The 13,101-nt window shown below is 38.7% G+C and overlaps 1 protein-coding gene across 25 annotated transcripts in view; it reads left to right on the top strand.

Annotated features, from left to right (window-relative positions):
- Positions 1-13,101, top strand: part of MAST2 (microtubule associated serine/threonine kinase 2) — a 347,954-nt gene that overhangs the window by 230,219 nt on the left and 104,634 nt on the right. For 12 of the 25 annotated variants that reach the window (XM_073233836.1, XM_073233839.1, XM_037021931.2 and 9 more), the window contains one exon: positions 1,729-1,863. The exons of 7 other annotated variants lie outside the window; for them this stretch is intronic. In XM_073233836.1, coding sequence (XP_073089937.1) covers positions 1,729-1,863 — 135 coding nt within the window. Of the gene's footprint in view, positions 1-1,728; positions 1,864-6,468; positions 6,745-9,286; positions 9,482-13,101 lie in introns of those variants that run through there. 6 more of the 25 variants (XM_037021930.2, XM_073233835.1, XM_073233840.1 and 3 more) reach the window with 3 other exon arrangements.

Raw genomic sequence — 13,101 nt, forward strand, 5'->3', positions numbered from 1 at the left:
TTTGTTTGTTGTGATTTGTGTGAACTGTGATTTTTGTTTGTTGTTCTTTTTCTTGTTTCTTTAATTGTGAGTTTAGACTGTTTATTTGGGATTGTTCTTGTTCCATGAAGTAGGCCTTTATGGCGATGTACTTCCCTCTCAATTGTTTTGCAGTGTTTGACAAATTTTGAACTGTTGAATTTTGTTTTCATTTGTCTCCATGTACAGCTTGGTTTTTGTTTTGATGTTGCTTATCCTCCATGTATTTGTAGACTTTTTTTTTTTGTGTGTGTAATTTATTTCTGGTTTCATACCAGTGGTCTGACAAACAGCTTGATACAATTTCAGTCTTGAATTTATTGAGGCTCTTTTTGTGGCCTTGTATGTGATCAATTCTGGAGAATGTTCCATGTACACTTGAGAAAAATGTTTATCCTGCTGCTTTTAGGTGGAGTGTTCTGTAGATATCTGTTAAGTCCATCTGATCTAAGTTAATCTATCTATTGATGTGAGAGGTGTGTACCCCTCTTATGTGAATGTTGTTTTGTTTGTATTGATCTTACAGCTCTGTTACCATTCTTTCATTCCAAGATATCCTTTTTTCTCTCTGTTTCTTATCCTTGTTGTTTTCCTGTTCTCTTATTTCCATCTCGTTGATTTTCTCTTCTACTTGCAGCAATCTATTATTCATTCCCTCCATTGTATGTTTCATTTAAGTTACTGTACTTTTTAGCTCTTAGCTCTTTGAAGTTCTTCCTGAGAGCTTCAATACTTTCCAACAATCAGTGAGCGTATTTATGACTTCTACTTCAAAATCTTTATCAGGAAGATTGGTGATCCCCATTTTATTTAGCTGTCTTTCTGGTGGCTTAACTTACAGTTTTATTGGAACATATTCCTCTGCCTTCTCATTTTTAATCAGGGTTTCTGTGTTTCTTCCTTTGTGTTAGATTGATCTCCTGTGCTTCCTAGTTTAGAGAGTAATGGCTTTACAAAGAAGACATCCTGTGGTACCCAGATGCTCAAGACTCCTTCCTCTACAGGGCCTGGTTCTGCTTTGTGGTGGAGCCCCAGTTGCTGTTGGTGGGCAGTGGGCTGTGTCTCCTTTCTTTCTGTCTGCCTGCAGTTTGCCTCAGCCAGCCCTTTGTGATCAGAGCATTGGCTGCTGCTGGAATCACTGTACGGGGGGCTGTCCTCTGTCTGCCCTGCAGGGATGATGGGGCTGGAGGGTTACCGGTGGGCCTGCAGTGGGAAGACACGTGGGTGCAGTGCCACAGTGAGTTGTGCTGTGGTGGCAGGGTGCCTGGCTGTGTGGCTGCTGCAGTGAGTTGTGGCTGCCCTCTGGCCGTGGCAGGGCATACAGCACTGGGATTTGCTACCACAGGGAAGAAGGAGCACCTCGAGCTGGCTCCTGTGGGCACCTCTCTAACTGGGCTGAGAGAGGGCCGGGAAAGCTGGGAAAGACTCCACTCCCTCTGCCTGCCAGGGAACAAAGTCTGTAGTTTCTGGGCCAAGTGTGCTGGGATGCTGGCAGTGCACAGGGATGTGCTTTGAGGCTCAACCACCAGTGGGAGGGATGAAGTGTTTGGGGCTCCTGAGAGTGTCATATCTGTTGGGCTGAGGGAGGGCTGGGGAAGAATGCCCACCTGTCCTTTCTCCTGCAGAGAAAGCCCCGTCCAACCCATGCTCTGGTACCCCTCCCACTGCTGACAAATCTTTCAAACTGCCACCTCTGTCATTGGATCTCAGCAGGACCGGCAGAGTGTGCCTTCCCTCCACAGGCAGCTGGGATCTCAGCTACCCACAGTGTTCCAACATTCCTGGTGTCCACCAGAACCCAATGCAACGTGGAGACGTGTTCCCAGAGCTGATCTCCAGGTCCAGGTGTGTAGAGTTCCTGGGTGCCTATTCCCTCCCTGCTCCATTTCTCTTCCTCACACCTGTGGGCTGTGATGGGGGAAGGGCTTGTGTCCTGCTCCATCACAGCTCTGCTACTTCACCCTTTTCTGTGAGGTCTTCTCTTCTTCCCCAGGTGTGGGTGGTCTGTTCTGCAGTCTTCAGGTCATTTTCAGGGTTAGTTGTATTTGCTGTACTTGCTTCCTTGGTGTGTGTGTGGGAGGGAGTTTCCTCCTTGCCTTCCTACTCTGCCATCTTTTCCCAGCATTTCATGTGAATTTTCTTGATGAATGTACAGTGTATGTTTGATTAGGCACCTTGAACCCTGACCTGTGCCTCCTGAGCTTAGTGGAACTGTGCATTGTGCTTGATGTCTAGCTATCTGTTCCATTGTAGGAAAAGTGTTCTAAGCAGGGAGCTGAGACAATTGGGATGTTTCCCTTTATGGGTTTGCATTCTTATGTTGCCTTTCCCAGTTGCTGAAAATTGTTGCCTTAAATATTTTGTCTAGTTTTGTGGTGGTTTGTAGCAGGATGACTAGTTTTGTTTCTATAACTCATAGGTGCAGGTGAGAGTTTGACAATCTTATCTCTAAAACTGAGTTTTTTCTTTGATTCTTCTCAAAATCAAAACCTACATATTTTAAAAATCAAGTGTAAAGCTACTGAAATTATCATTCATTTCTACTTCATTTTCTTTAGTAACTCAATACATATGACGAAGTTGTTTAACATGACTTTTGTCTCTTATAATCTATAAAACTGAGTATTACTTAACGTTAGGTATGAATTTTTCTCTAATTTTATCACCAATTAAATTAATAATTTTATTTAAATATTTATTCTTGCCAGTGACCATTTGTTCCATCATTTTTTAATCTATTTTATGTGTGCAGCCATTTTAGCATCAAATTTCAAAATAATTTACATTAAACCTATAAATTTTTTATTGTTTTCTGTGATTATTTTACTGATAAAATGCCAGGGGGGTAAAAGCTTTGTATCTGGCTAACTATTGGGTAGATAATAATTACTTAAAAACAGTCATACTAGCATTTTATAACAGTATTTACTTGTCTTCTGTAAATATGATGACTTATTTTCTTTTTATCCAGTATTTTCCTCACTGCTAATAGTACTATGTATGCTTCTGGTGTGCGAGTGATATCCTCTCACTTTCATTAGCAGTCTTTTTCCTTTTTAAGTTTAAGCAGACCAGTTTATTTGTAGATTTTCTACTTCTTTTTTCTCTCCTAAGCTTTACTTTCTTTTCTGTCTCTGCCATGATCACAGCTTATATTCACTTATACTCTACAGGATTGAAAAACAAGATGAAATTGTATTCACAGATAATCGTTTGAATATATTTTTATCAAAAATGTAAAGTAAGTAAAAAAATTGGAAGTTTCCATGCTTTTTTCTTTTTAAATATTCAAAATTATTTAAAACTAATTTTTTTTGCAGTTTCCAGATACATCTAAGTATATTTTTATAAAAACAAATTATAGTTTTAGCATTAACTATTCAACTATCAGGATAAAAAATTGGTCTGTGGCCTTAAATGTGTCTAGACCTGCACATAAACACATTTAATAGTAATATCAATTCCTTAATTCTCTAAAATGTTCTTCTGCTGCTATATGTTGTATTATGAATACAAGCTAAATTATGAATATTTTTAGAACCATGAATCAGAACAGAAAGAAATCAAGTGGATGTTAGGCTCTACTTGGAAACAATACTTGTATTAGCCAGGAGATCTGTTACATTCATGTTATCTGAGGAAGGATTTTGACAGGTTAATTGATTTGTCTTTTTTCTTACTTCTGAGACCCTGTGCTGCTCAAATACTTCATAATTTCAGGCAGAATTCTTTCTGAAGTTTGCAGTTTCACAATCCATAAACAGCAACCTGACATGGTTGCATTTTTTTTTTTAAGACATAAGAAGAGAGACATGGATAAGTGTTTTCCTGCAGTCTGAACAGTGTAAGTCACAAGAATGGATTTTTTAGAGTTCTGCTTTGCCAGTGTAAAACACAAGATTACAGTGACAGAGACAACCCCTTTTCTTTAATGAATTTATTTTTTGTGTTTGTCTTATTTTGCCACTTTTCTAAAATGAGAAGCCCATGGCAGAGGTCTTTCTTTCCTGCCTCTAAGGAAGGTAATGCAGTCAATAAATAGTTGTGTAAATAAGGAAAGGTGGATGTTTTATTTTCCATACTGCAAATTGTTCAGTGCTGTCACCAGTCCCAGGGAAATGTTACGCCTTCCTAATGCTGACAAAGCCCAGGAATATTGGCACAAATGGATTATAATGCCAGTACATTTAAAGAAAGTGCTCTGTGAGAGGATGTGTTAAACCCTGGGTGTAAGAGTGGTACCTTCTTTGGGTCAGATGAAGGACATAAGATAGGACTCTCATTCTCTAAAAATCAAACAAATTATTTTCTGATTTTAGCATAATTTAAGACACTTAATGCTCTCCTTTCTCTCCCAGTTTTATTATTGCAGAGCAGGCTAGAGAGAAATCCATTTGCTATTGTTGTCAGACTCTCCTACTGATGAAAGGTATTTATAGCACACTGGTTTATAACATTGAATCTAGAAATTACTTCAGTTAACCAGCTTGGCTGAAGACAGGGATACTTCTGGCTAGCATAATTCATATATAGGGTAACCAGGTACAAATTTAAGGGTACTTTGCCTGTTACCACTGGTGTGATTTTAATCTCTCTGTGCCATTCTATTTTTTTAAATAATGGGAATAGTAATAGAATATATATCATAGGGCTGTGATAAGGACTTCCTGGGAATTCTGTGTAGAGTGTTTAAAATGGAATCTAGTAGATAGTAAGTACTTAAAAATGTTGGTTGTTGTTATGTTGTTATTCCATAACCTGGGCTCGGGTGTTAGAGAATGGAGATATTGAGCAGAAATTTAGCTTCTGGCCTTAACTGCATGGCCTCAGCTTAGGGATAGACCACGCCTGGTTGTGGAATTGTGGGCTTTTTGTGACTGACCCCAGTAACATCATGAGTCTTTCCCAAAGTGAGACTCAGTACTTGTGGAGAGGTGCTAGATTTCAGATAGTGTTTCCATTTTCATTAGGACTACAGAGAATGGAGGAATCTGAAATAGGAGCTGTGAGAGCCAAGTGATATGGCTAGTATGTGGGAGGAAAAACGAGCGTCTGTAGCTACAAGTTGGGTGAGTTTCTTGGGTTATTAGAAGAGTGGCTTTCAAATTTTTTATATGACCCTAATAACAAATAGATTTTATGTTGCATTCCATGACATGTGTTTATACTCGTATATTTATGTGTGTTTCAGTAAAAGATGTCACAACCACACAAACTTCACATAATAGTTCTTATCCTTACTATGTGTGATATATTCTGATACTTTCTTTTCTATTCTATTTCATTCTGTTTATTTTTAAGAAAATGTTGGTCCTGACTTCCTAAATTGATTTCATGATTTCAGTAGAAGGGTTGTGACCTGCAGTTAAAAAACATTGTTTGGAGTATGAATTAATCCTAGAAAATCCTAGAAAAAGAATTTGACATACTTTGTAATCTAGATGAATGAGAGGAGCCCATCAGAGTTGGCAGAGTTGGTCTCTGAAGCAGGGGACCAAGACTTTCACTGATGCTTTGGCTTCCTTACCTGTCAGGGCTTTGCTCCACAGATTCCTTGATCACTTGACTTTCTTCAGGCCTGGCTGTTTTTGTCAGATGGTCTCTTTTGTGTTTGGTCTTATCTTCTCTAGATTGGGAACTAAAGTATTTTCTCTGTACTAGGAGGCACTTTTCTGTTTTATGTGTATTGCTCTTTACCACAACCCTTATATCGGGTACCTTAATTCTATCATTCTATAGATGGGGAAATCAGAGCATACAGAAGTAGCTTGCCCTTCATTAGCGTACTTCTGCAGCTTACTTTAATGTCTTGTGTAACATCTGCCAGATAATTTCATTAATAGTTACAGGATGAAATTAAATAGTTTCTGAGCTTATTTTTTTAACTTTTCCTTTTCTCACCACATGCTTATTCAAGTGATTAGAGAGAAATAGAAATTGAATTAAAAATGATGCTGAACTTTGGAGAAGGAGCACAGAGTTTACTTAAACTGTCAAATTCACAATTTGAATAATGGCTATGCTTTGAGCCCTAACATTAAGGCTCTGTCATCCACCAAGCCCGGGTTTATGAATGAATAATAAATGCAGAAATGCCCACATATTCTTAACCCATTAATTTACTGACTTGGGATCTTTAGTATGTTTTCTTCCAAGCCCCTGCCTACTGCGACAGCTGTTGTAGCCTGGCCCACGCCTCCTGAGTCAATAGTATTTCTGTCACAGTGTGAATTTTCAACTTGGTATGTACAATTTCTGCCAGAGTCTTTACTGTTAGCAGGTCTCAGGGTTGGAGTTTGCAACTGGTTTGTAGGGGAGGGAGTGTGGTGCTTGTCACCGAGGAGGAACAAGGTGCTCTCTAGGGCTCTGATTTGTTACAGGCCAAGTGTGAATGATGTCAGGCAGACCAGAGGACAGCTGATTCATTTGGGATCTGGGACATTTCACTCTGCCTCACTGCTGCCTCCTGGGCTTTTAGGTCCTTTTTTTGGTCATGGGGGGCAGGGAGCGAGTATTCTGAATATTATGTTTTTGAAGAAAAGTACTTTAATTTTTCTCTTAAGTTTGGGATGCCTTTGTTAGTTTCCTTTGGCTTATAGACTGCATACCCCTTGTTTGAGAGAACTTCCTGCCAAGACTCCATGGGTGAGAGGGCAAAGCTTGAATAGCCAGGAAAATGATGAAGCGGAGGAGAGAGAGACTGGGAGCACCATGCCTGCGGATCCAGTAAGGAGGCTGGGGTCTTTGAGTGAAACTGGCAGATGGCAGGAAAAGAACTAAAGCCAACTAACATACTTGCATTTACTTGGATAAAGATTTTGCTTTGGAGGTACCTGCCAGGAAGAGGGTTGAGCTGGCTTCATAAGTTCAAGGTCAAAGCAGTGGTCCCAGGCAGGGGGATATGGGATTCTAATTCTGAAAATTGAGTTAATGTCATTTTAGAGGTTCTTAGGTATTTGGGGAGCTGGGTTAACAATGAAGATCTTTTTTTCTTGCCTAAGCAAATGTGTATTTAAATTTAGTGTGAAAAGTATATATACAAGCTCCATGAAGGTGAGAAACAAATGGAAATGAAAGTATCTCCTCCTTGGACTAGACAGGGTATTGTATTTCTGTCCCTGGCCTGTCAGCTCAGGACGTCAGCTCTGCCCTTGCAGATCCAAGCCTGAGTCCTTTAGGGTGTGACCTGAATTTTATTTCTATGTTGGCCAATATAGAAATATATTTAGGAGAGGAATGGGGAATGGAAGGAGGTTTCCACTTAAGGGTAGCTTTCCCAAGAGCTGCTCAGGCTTATTTAATGAGAAAGTGCTGAGTGAATAAATTAGCAAATTAGGGAACAAGGGAAAGAATCCCAGAATCCATTCCCCCTCGGTGAGCTGCCTTTGTTAAACTCATGGGGCAGAGGGAGTGCACTGCAGATTTTCTTTCCTGAATGTTAGTGTTTATCTGGAGAAGGTATGGCGTACTAAAATAGGCTTCAGTGGGCTGCCTTTGAAGGTTGTTGCCTTCCATGGTAGTGGATGCTCATTGATTGAATTAATGATTCTGTCAGACCTTGGAAAATTGGACTTGTTTGAAATTGTAATAGGAAGGATTGGTATACTTTTAAAAAATGGTTTATTCTCATACTGAGACTAAAAAGTCAAAGACCATAAAAAGGAACCTTTACCAATTAAAATGACATTTAAAGTAGATATGACTTGTTAGCAAATGGAAAAAATTTTAAATTAAACATAGTTTAAGAAAACATAAGTGGTCAAAAAATCATTCTCTTAGAATATTGGTGTCCTGTTCTTGATGATCATTTTCTATTTTAGTGACTTTGGATTTAGATTAGGAAATTTTTTCCCCTCAGGAGTTTGTAAGCTGTTTATAAATTATATTTCCTTTTCAAATAATTCTTTTTAGACTCTAGCCCCAGTGTATAACCAGTTCTTTACAGAATGGTAATTATGAGCAAAAAGAGAATGGGATTTGGTTTTCATAGATTTTTATAATCCTAATTATAAATCCATCAAAATGGCTAAGCCTCATTTTTTTGTGATAAGATTTAAGACTAAAATTTGTGTAAGCAATATTCTTTAGGTTAACAAAAACTAAATGTTCTGTTTAGCTCTAGCATATATATATATACACACACACACACTGTGGAGTTGATTTTTGAAATAATCCTTTAGAAAAGTGAAAATTCTTTTTGAAAGTGAAAAATTAGCCCCCAAATTAATATTTTTACTTGTAATTTTTCTTAATATGTTGAGCTTGTGGAAATTTGGGCATGCTATAATTTTAAATAGTTGTGTGCCCTCCACTTTCCTATCATATTATATCCTCATATTGTGTACTCAGCTGAGAAATATGCTGAAGGCAGCCAGAGGGATAAGTAGGAAGATGAAGATTTCCTTTAAATATATGTAATTAAACACAAATGGAATGTCACAATATCCAAACAGCAATAATTACACAGGAAACTGACATAATTTTTAAGCAGATTAGGTGCTTATCTGGTACTTCAGTAAGTTTTTGAAATCTTGGAATAAAATATTATAGTTAAATATGGTATTTATATAGAAAGCCATGCCACTACTATATAGCAAATTAAATGCTGTATATCTGTCAATTATTTTTCATCATCTGTGACATGTCAGTTATCAACAAGGTAGAAATCCATCTTTACCATCTGTTTTCAATCTAATGTTTTTATTTACTTAATAGTCTTCATTGGAACTTAACACATCAATCTGGTTAGATTGTATTTAGGGAAAAAAATAACCTGGAAAACAAAAATTTAAGTAAAACAAAACTAATTATACAGAGAAAAGTGACATTATTCGATACATTCATTAGGCAAAAACTAGCTAAGTAAGTTGGCATTATTATAGATATGATTTAATAATTTATAAACTATTAAGAATGTTTTACTTTTATGGACATAATACAATTTTCTAGGAAGTTTTAGTCATTGAACACAAAATATTACCTGTTGCTTGCTAATTGATGAACCATAGTAAATTAGCAATATTTTCCCTGAAGCTACTTCTAAATACATTGAATGCCCAAAGCTTAAATCTTTGGTTTTAATTCTTTGGATTGTTTTAGTCATGATGGTCATTTTGTGCCAACACTGGTACTGAGATACGATATTTGAGAGTGATTTTTGACCACTTACTTTTCTCAAGCCTCTTGCCTAGACTAACCCACTTAGAATATGTTTCTCTTTGGTTGAAGAGTGCTCGCTGACCGTGTTTTCTGTTTGGTACCTTGTCAGAATCTCTGCTCTTTGCCGCGGACCTGAAGTAAACCAGCACACGTTTTCCCCCAGACCGGCTCCAGCCCTCTCTCTTGTTAAAGTCCCATTTAGTGCTGATTGTGCTTTGGCTGCTTCTCCTCTTGTCTTTTTCCTGAACCCACACGCTCATAGCAGTCCAGGCAGTCCCTGTTCGAGCCGCCCACTGCAGGGGAGGTAAGGAAATGTGCTGTGATGTGAATGTGGGCGTTGGCCGTTGCTTTGGCCTGGTAGGTAAAACCCAAACCTTTCTCCTTGGTAATGGGGAGAAACTGAGTAAAAGTCGCCTTTTAACAGAGAAAAGTGAAAGGGATTTCACGGATCTCTGTTGCATTCAAAATTGAAGAGAAAGTAGGGAATCATATCAGTAGTTAGACAGTTGTGTGACCATCCTGACTGTGAACAGCTCAGGATGTCCTACCCCATAGGAGAAGTGTAGCATGACAGGATGCTTGAGCTCTCTACAGGTTAAGTAGTCCAGACCCCACATCTCACACAACAGGAAAATTTGATTCCAAAACAGGTTAAGTTATTTGTTCATGTTGCTGAAAATATCCCTCTCCCCATTTCTCTCTGCCTTCCTTTTCATATAGTCAACATTATTTGAGTATATACTATGTGCTGGGCACTGTTTTAGGATTGGAGAGTAAAAAAATGAATACAAAGAGGTAAAGTCCCTGCTCTCAGGGGAGCTTAGATTCTAGTGGCAGAAGTCAAACAAATTAATGAGTGAATATATAACAGATGGACATGGTGAAACTGAGAAAATATATCAGAATAAGGGGAGTGGGGACTGTGGGGTCCAGGGGTTGACATTTTATATAAGATGGTCAGGGCCTCAGTGGTAAGTTGACATATAAGCAGAGAACCAAAGGAAGACCTGGAACCAGAACAGAACTGTCTGAAGGAAGAAGTGTTTCAGACAGAGGCAATGGCAAGTGCTAGAGACCTGACCTCAGAGCTTGCTCCATGCGTCTTTGTACAGCAGAGTCCTGAAGTTGGTGTGGAATGAGTTAGGAAGTGAGAGGTGGGAAATGAGGTCTGAGATGTAGTGGGGAGCCAGATGAAGTAGAGCTTTAAAGCCATCACAAGGATCTTTGTTTTATGATGAGTGAGATGTTTAAAGCAGGAGAATGTTGTGATCTGACTTACATCAAAAGATTCACTTTGACTATAGTTAGAAGGCTACTAGTATAATCTAGATAAGACATAATGGTTGTTTGAACCAGGTGGTAAGAAGCAGTCAGATTTGAGGATGTATATTGGAGGATTTGTTGGTGTATTAGATGTAGAGTTTGAGAAGAAGAGTTAAAGTTGTCTGAAGATCTGGATCTGAACAGCCAGAAAATTGAAGTTACCATGAACTGACACTGGGAAACTACAAGAGACAGGTAATTAGACATTTAGTTAGAGATGTGTGAGGTCTGTGCTAAAGATCCATGATTAGGAATTCAGTGTATAAGTGAAGTAGATGACTTAAGAGGTTGGGGAGATTGAAGAGGAGTGATTCTTCAGAAAGGAGAACTAAAAGAGAGGTATCTTGGAAGCCAAATGAAAAGATTTTTCAAGAAGGAAGGTATGATTGATCAATAGTAACCTGGAAAACTACAAAATTAAGAAGCAAAACTTACACAGACTGAAATGACATTATTTAATATAGGAGCTCAAATTTCACAAGACATTTTAGGACAGTAGTAGACTGACATAGGACAGTGTTAGAGTCTGACTCCTTCCTGAAGTCACCCCTTCCAAAGGTACTAGATCCTGCTGCATGAGGCTGAGAAAGAGTGTAAGTTGAGTGGTACCCACAGTATAAGGTCATGCCTCATCTTGGTGCATGACTTGAAGTACTATCTTTGGACAGCTTGGTCTGGACACACAATCTGAAGCAATGTCTTGCAACTCTGGGCTTGAAAATTTGTTAAATCTCGTTTTTTCCCCTAGGCTTGTTCATATTTCTTCTGATTGTTATAGTGTTTCATTCCATTTTTCTTTTGTGTCTGTCTGATACAAAGTACTGGATCAGTGATATGGCAAGGTGATTTGACCTTGTTTGCTGGAAGTGTTTGTATTTATTTGAATGTTCTTGAATTTTGTTCTGCAATGCAGTTAAATTATTTGGAAATAGTTTGATCCTTTTGAGGATTACTTTTTGGCCTTGTTAGGTGGGCCCAGAGCAACATTTGGGGCTGATTTTTCCTCAATGCTGAAGCAGTACTTTCTGGGTACTCTGTTCAATGCCCATGCATTATTATTTTTTTCCACTCAGGCTAGTGAACATGATCTACTTCTGGCCCTATGTGAGCTCTGGGGAGTATACTGCCTACTCATTTTCTTGGATAGTTTTCTTACCCACATCATTGGTCAGTACTTAGCTGAAAACGCAAGAGGAACCCCCTGCTGAGCTCTCTCTGTATAGCTGTCTCCTCTCTGGTTCTCTGCCTTCCAAAGTCTCCACCTCCTCCTCCCCAAATTCTCAAATTGTCTCCTTAATTCAGGGAGACTGCTAGGTACCCTGAATTTTTGAGTATCCCCTTTTTGGGTATCCCCTTCCTGTGTTGCTTCCTGGAAATGTCCTCCATTTAGTAAACTGGACAATCTTAGAAAACTTCAGGGCTTACTTTGTATGTTTCCCATCTGTGAATTGTCTAAAAGCTGTTATAGTTTTATGTATTTCATGTTTCTTCAGTTTTTAAGGCACAAGGGTAAATCTGGTTATTGTTTCCCCATCATGGCAGGAAGCAGAAATCTAATCTTTCTAATATTTTGAATTTATGCATCTATCATCAGAAATGAAGATTCTCTCATGAGATATGATTTGACTGATTCACATGTTAGATAAACTTAGTGGAAGCAAGACAGATTGTTTAATTGTTTTATCTTGTTTAGTCAAAAGCAGAGAAATGAAACAACAAAAGAACAAGAGTAGGTAACATGCTGAGCATTTACTGTATATGAAGGTACACTGCTAGCTCTTAAGTGTCTTTGAGGGGTATGATCAACTTTAAGAGGCATAATAAATGTGATTGTAATTTGGGTTGAATTAATTAACCTCCAACCTTTAGACAACTTGTACATCTTCTAGGAATATGACTCTAGCCTATTGACTGGCACCATATTGCATGTTGGTATAACCTTATTAGAAGGAATGCTACATATGGTCTGCAGTATAACTGGTGTCCCTCAAGAGAGAGGAGGCAGTTGTGTCCTGGCTATTCACTGGCCCAGACCTAGGCCTTCTGGGGATAAAAGTGTGGTGTTGGCAACTTCCTGGAGATTTAGGTTTTGATTCAGTTTTGAATTGCCATAGACTTCGTTTGCCCTAAAGTGGGGTGGTGGGGAAGTTGTGGCAAGAAATCCTCATTAGAATGATCTTTATTTTGGAAGGGTTTGAGCTCTAGCCCCACTCACTACTGCACAGGAATTTTTTGCATACAGTGAATGTCAAGCAAAAAGCTACTAAGCCTTTGCTTGAAGATCTTCAGCAACAAGAAGTTCACTACTGAAGTTTGTGGTCAGTATTAATTCAGCTCTCTGGTCCCTCCTGTATCACATGTGTGAGAGGCTTTCTGTTGACTTTTATGGCAGAGGACAGGTGTTCCTTTGGGCCTCTTCCAAAATGAGGCAGCCTTTGAAACCCTTTTTTGGTAGAGTCAAGATTATTTCCTGCCAAAGAGAAAGCACTATTTTCATTTTACCAACACCTGTTTTTCTTGTCTGTCTTTTTTTAAGCAACTGCTTTACAAAGTAACTCTAAAAGAGGATCATCTCCAGACTTGTTTTTATTCTGGCCCTAT

The sequence above is a fragment of the Manis javanica genome, chromosome 4 (assembly GCF_040802235.1).
Source record: "Manis javanica isolate MJ-LG chromosome 4, MJ_LKY, whole genome shotgun sequence".
Classification (NCBI taxonomy): Eukaryota; Metazoa; Chordata; class Mammalia; order Pholidota; family Manidae; genus Manis; species Manis javanica.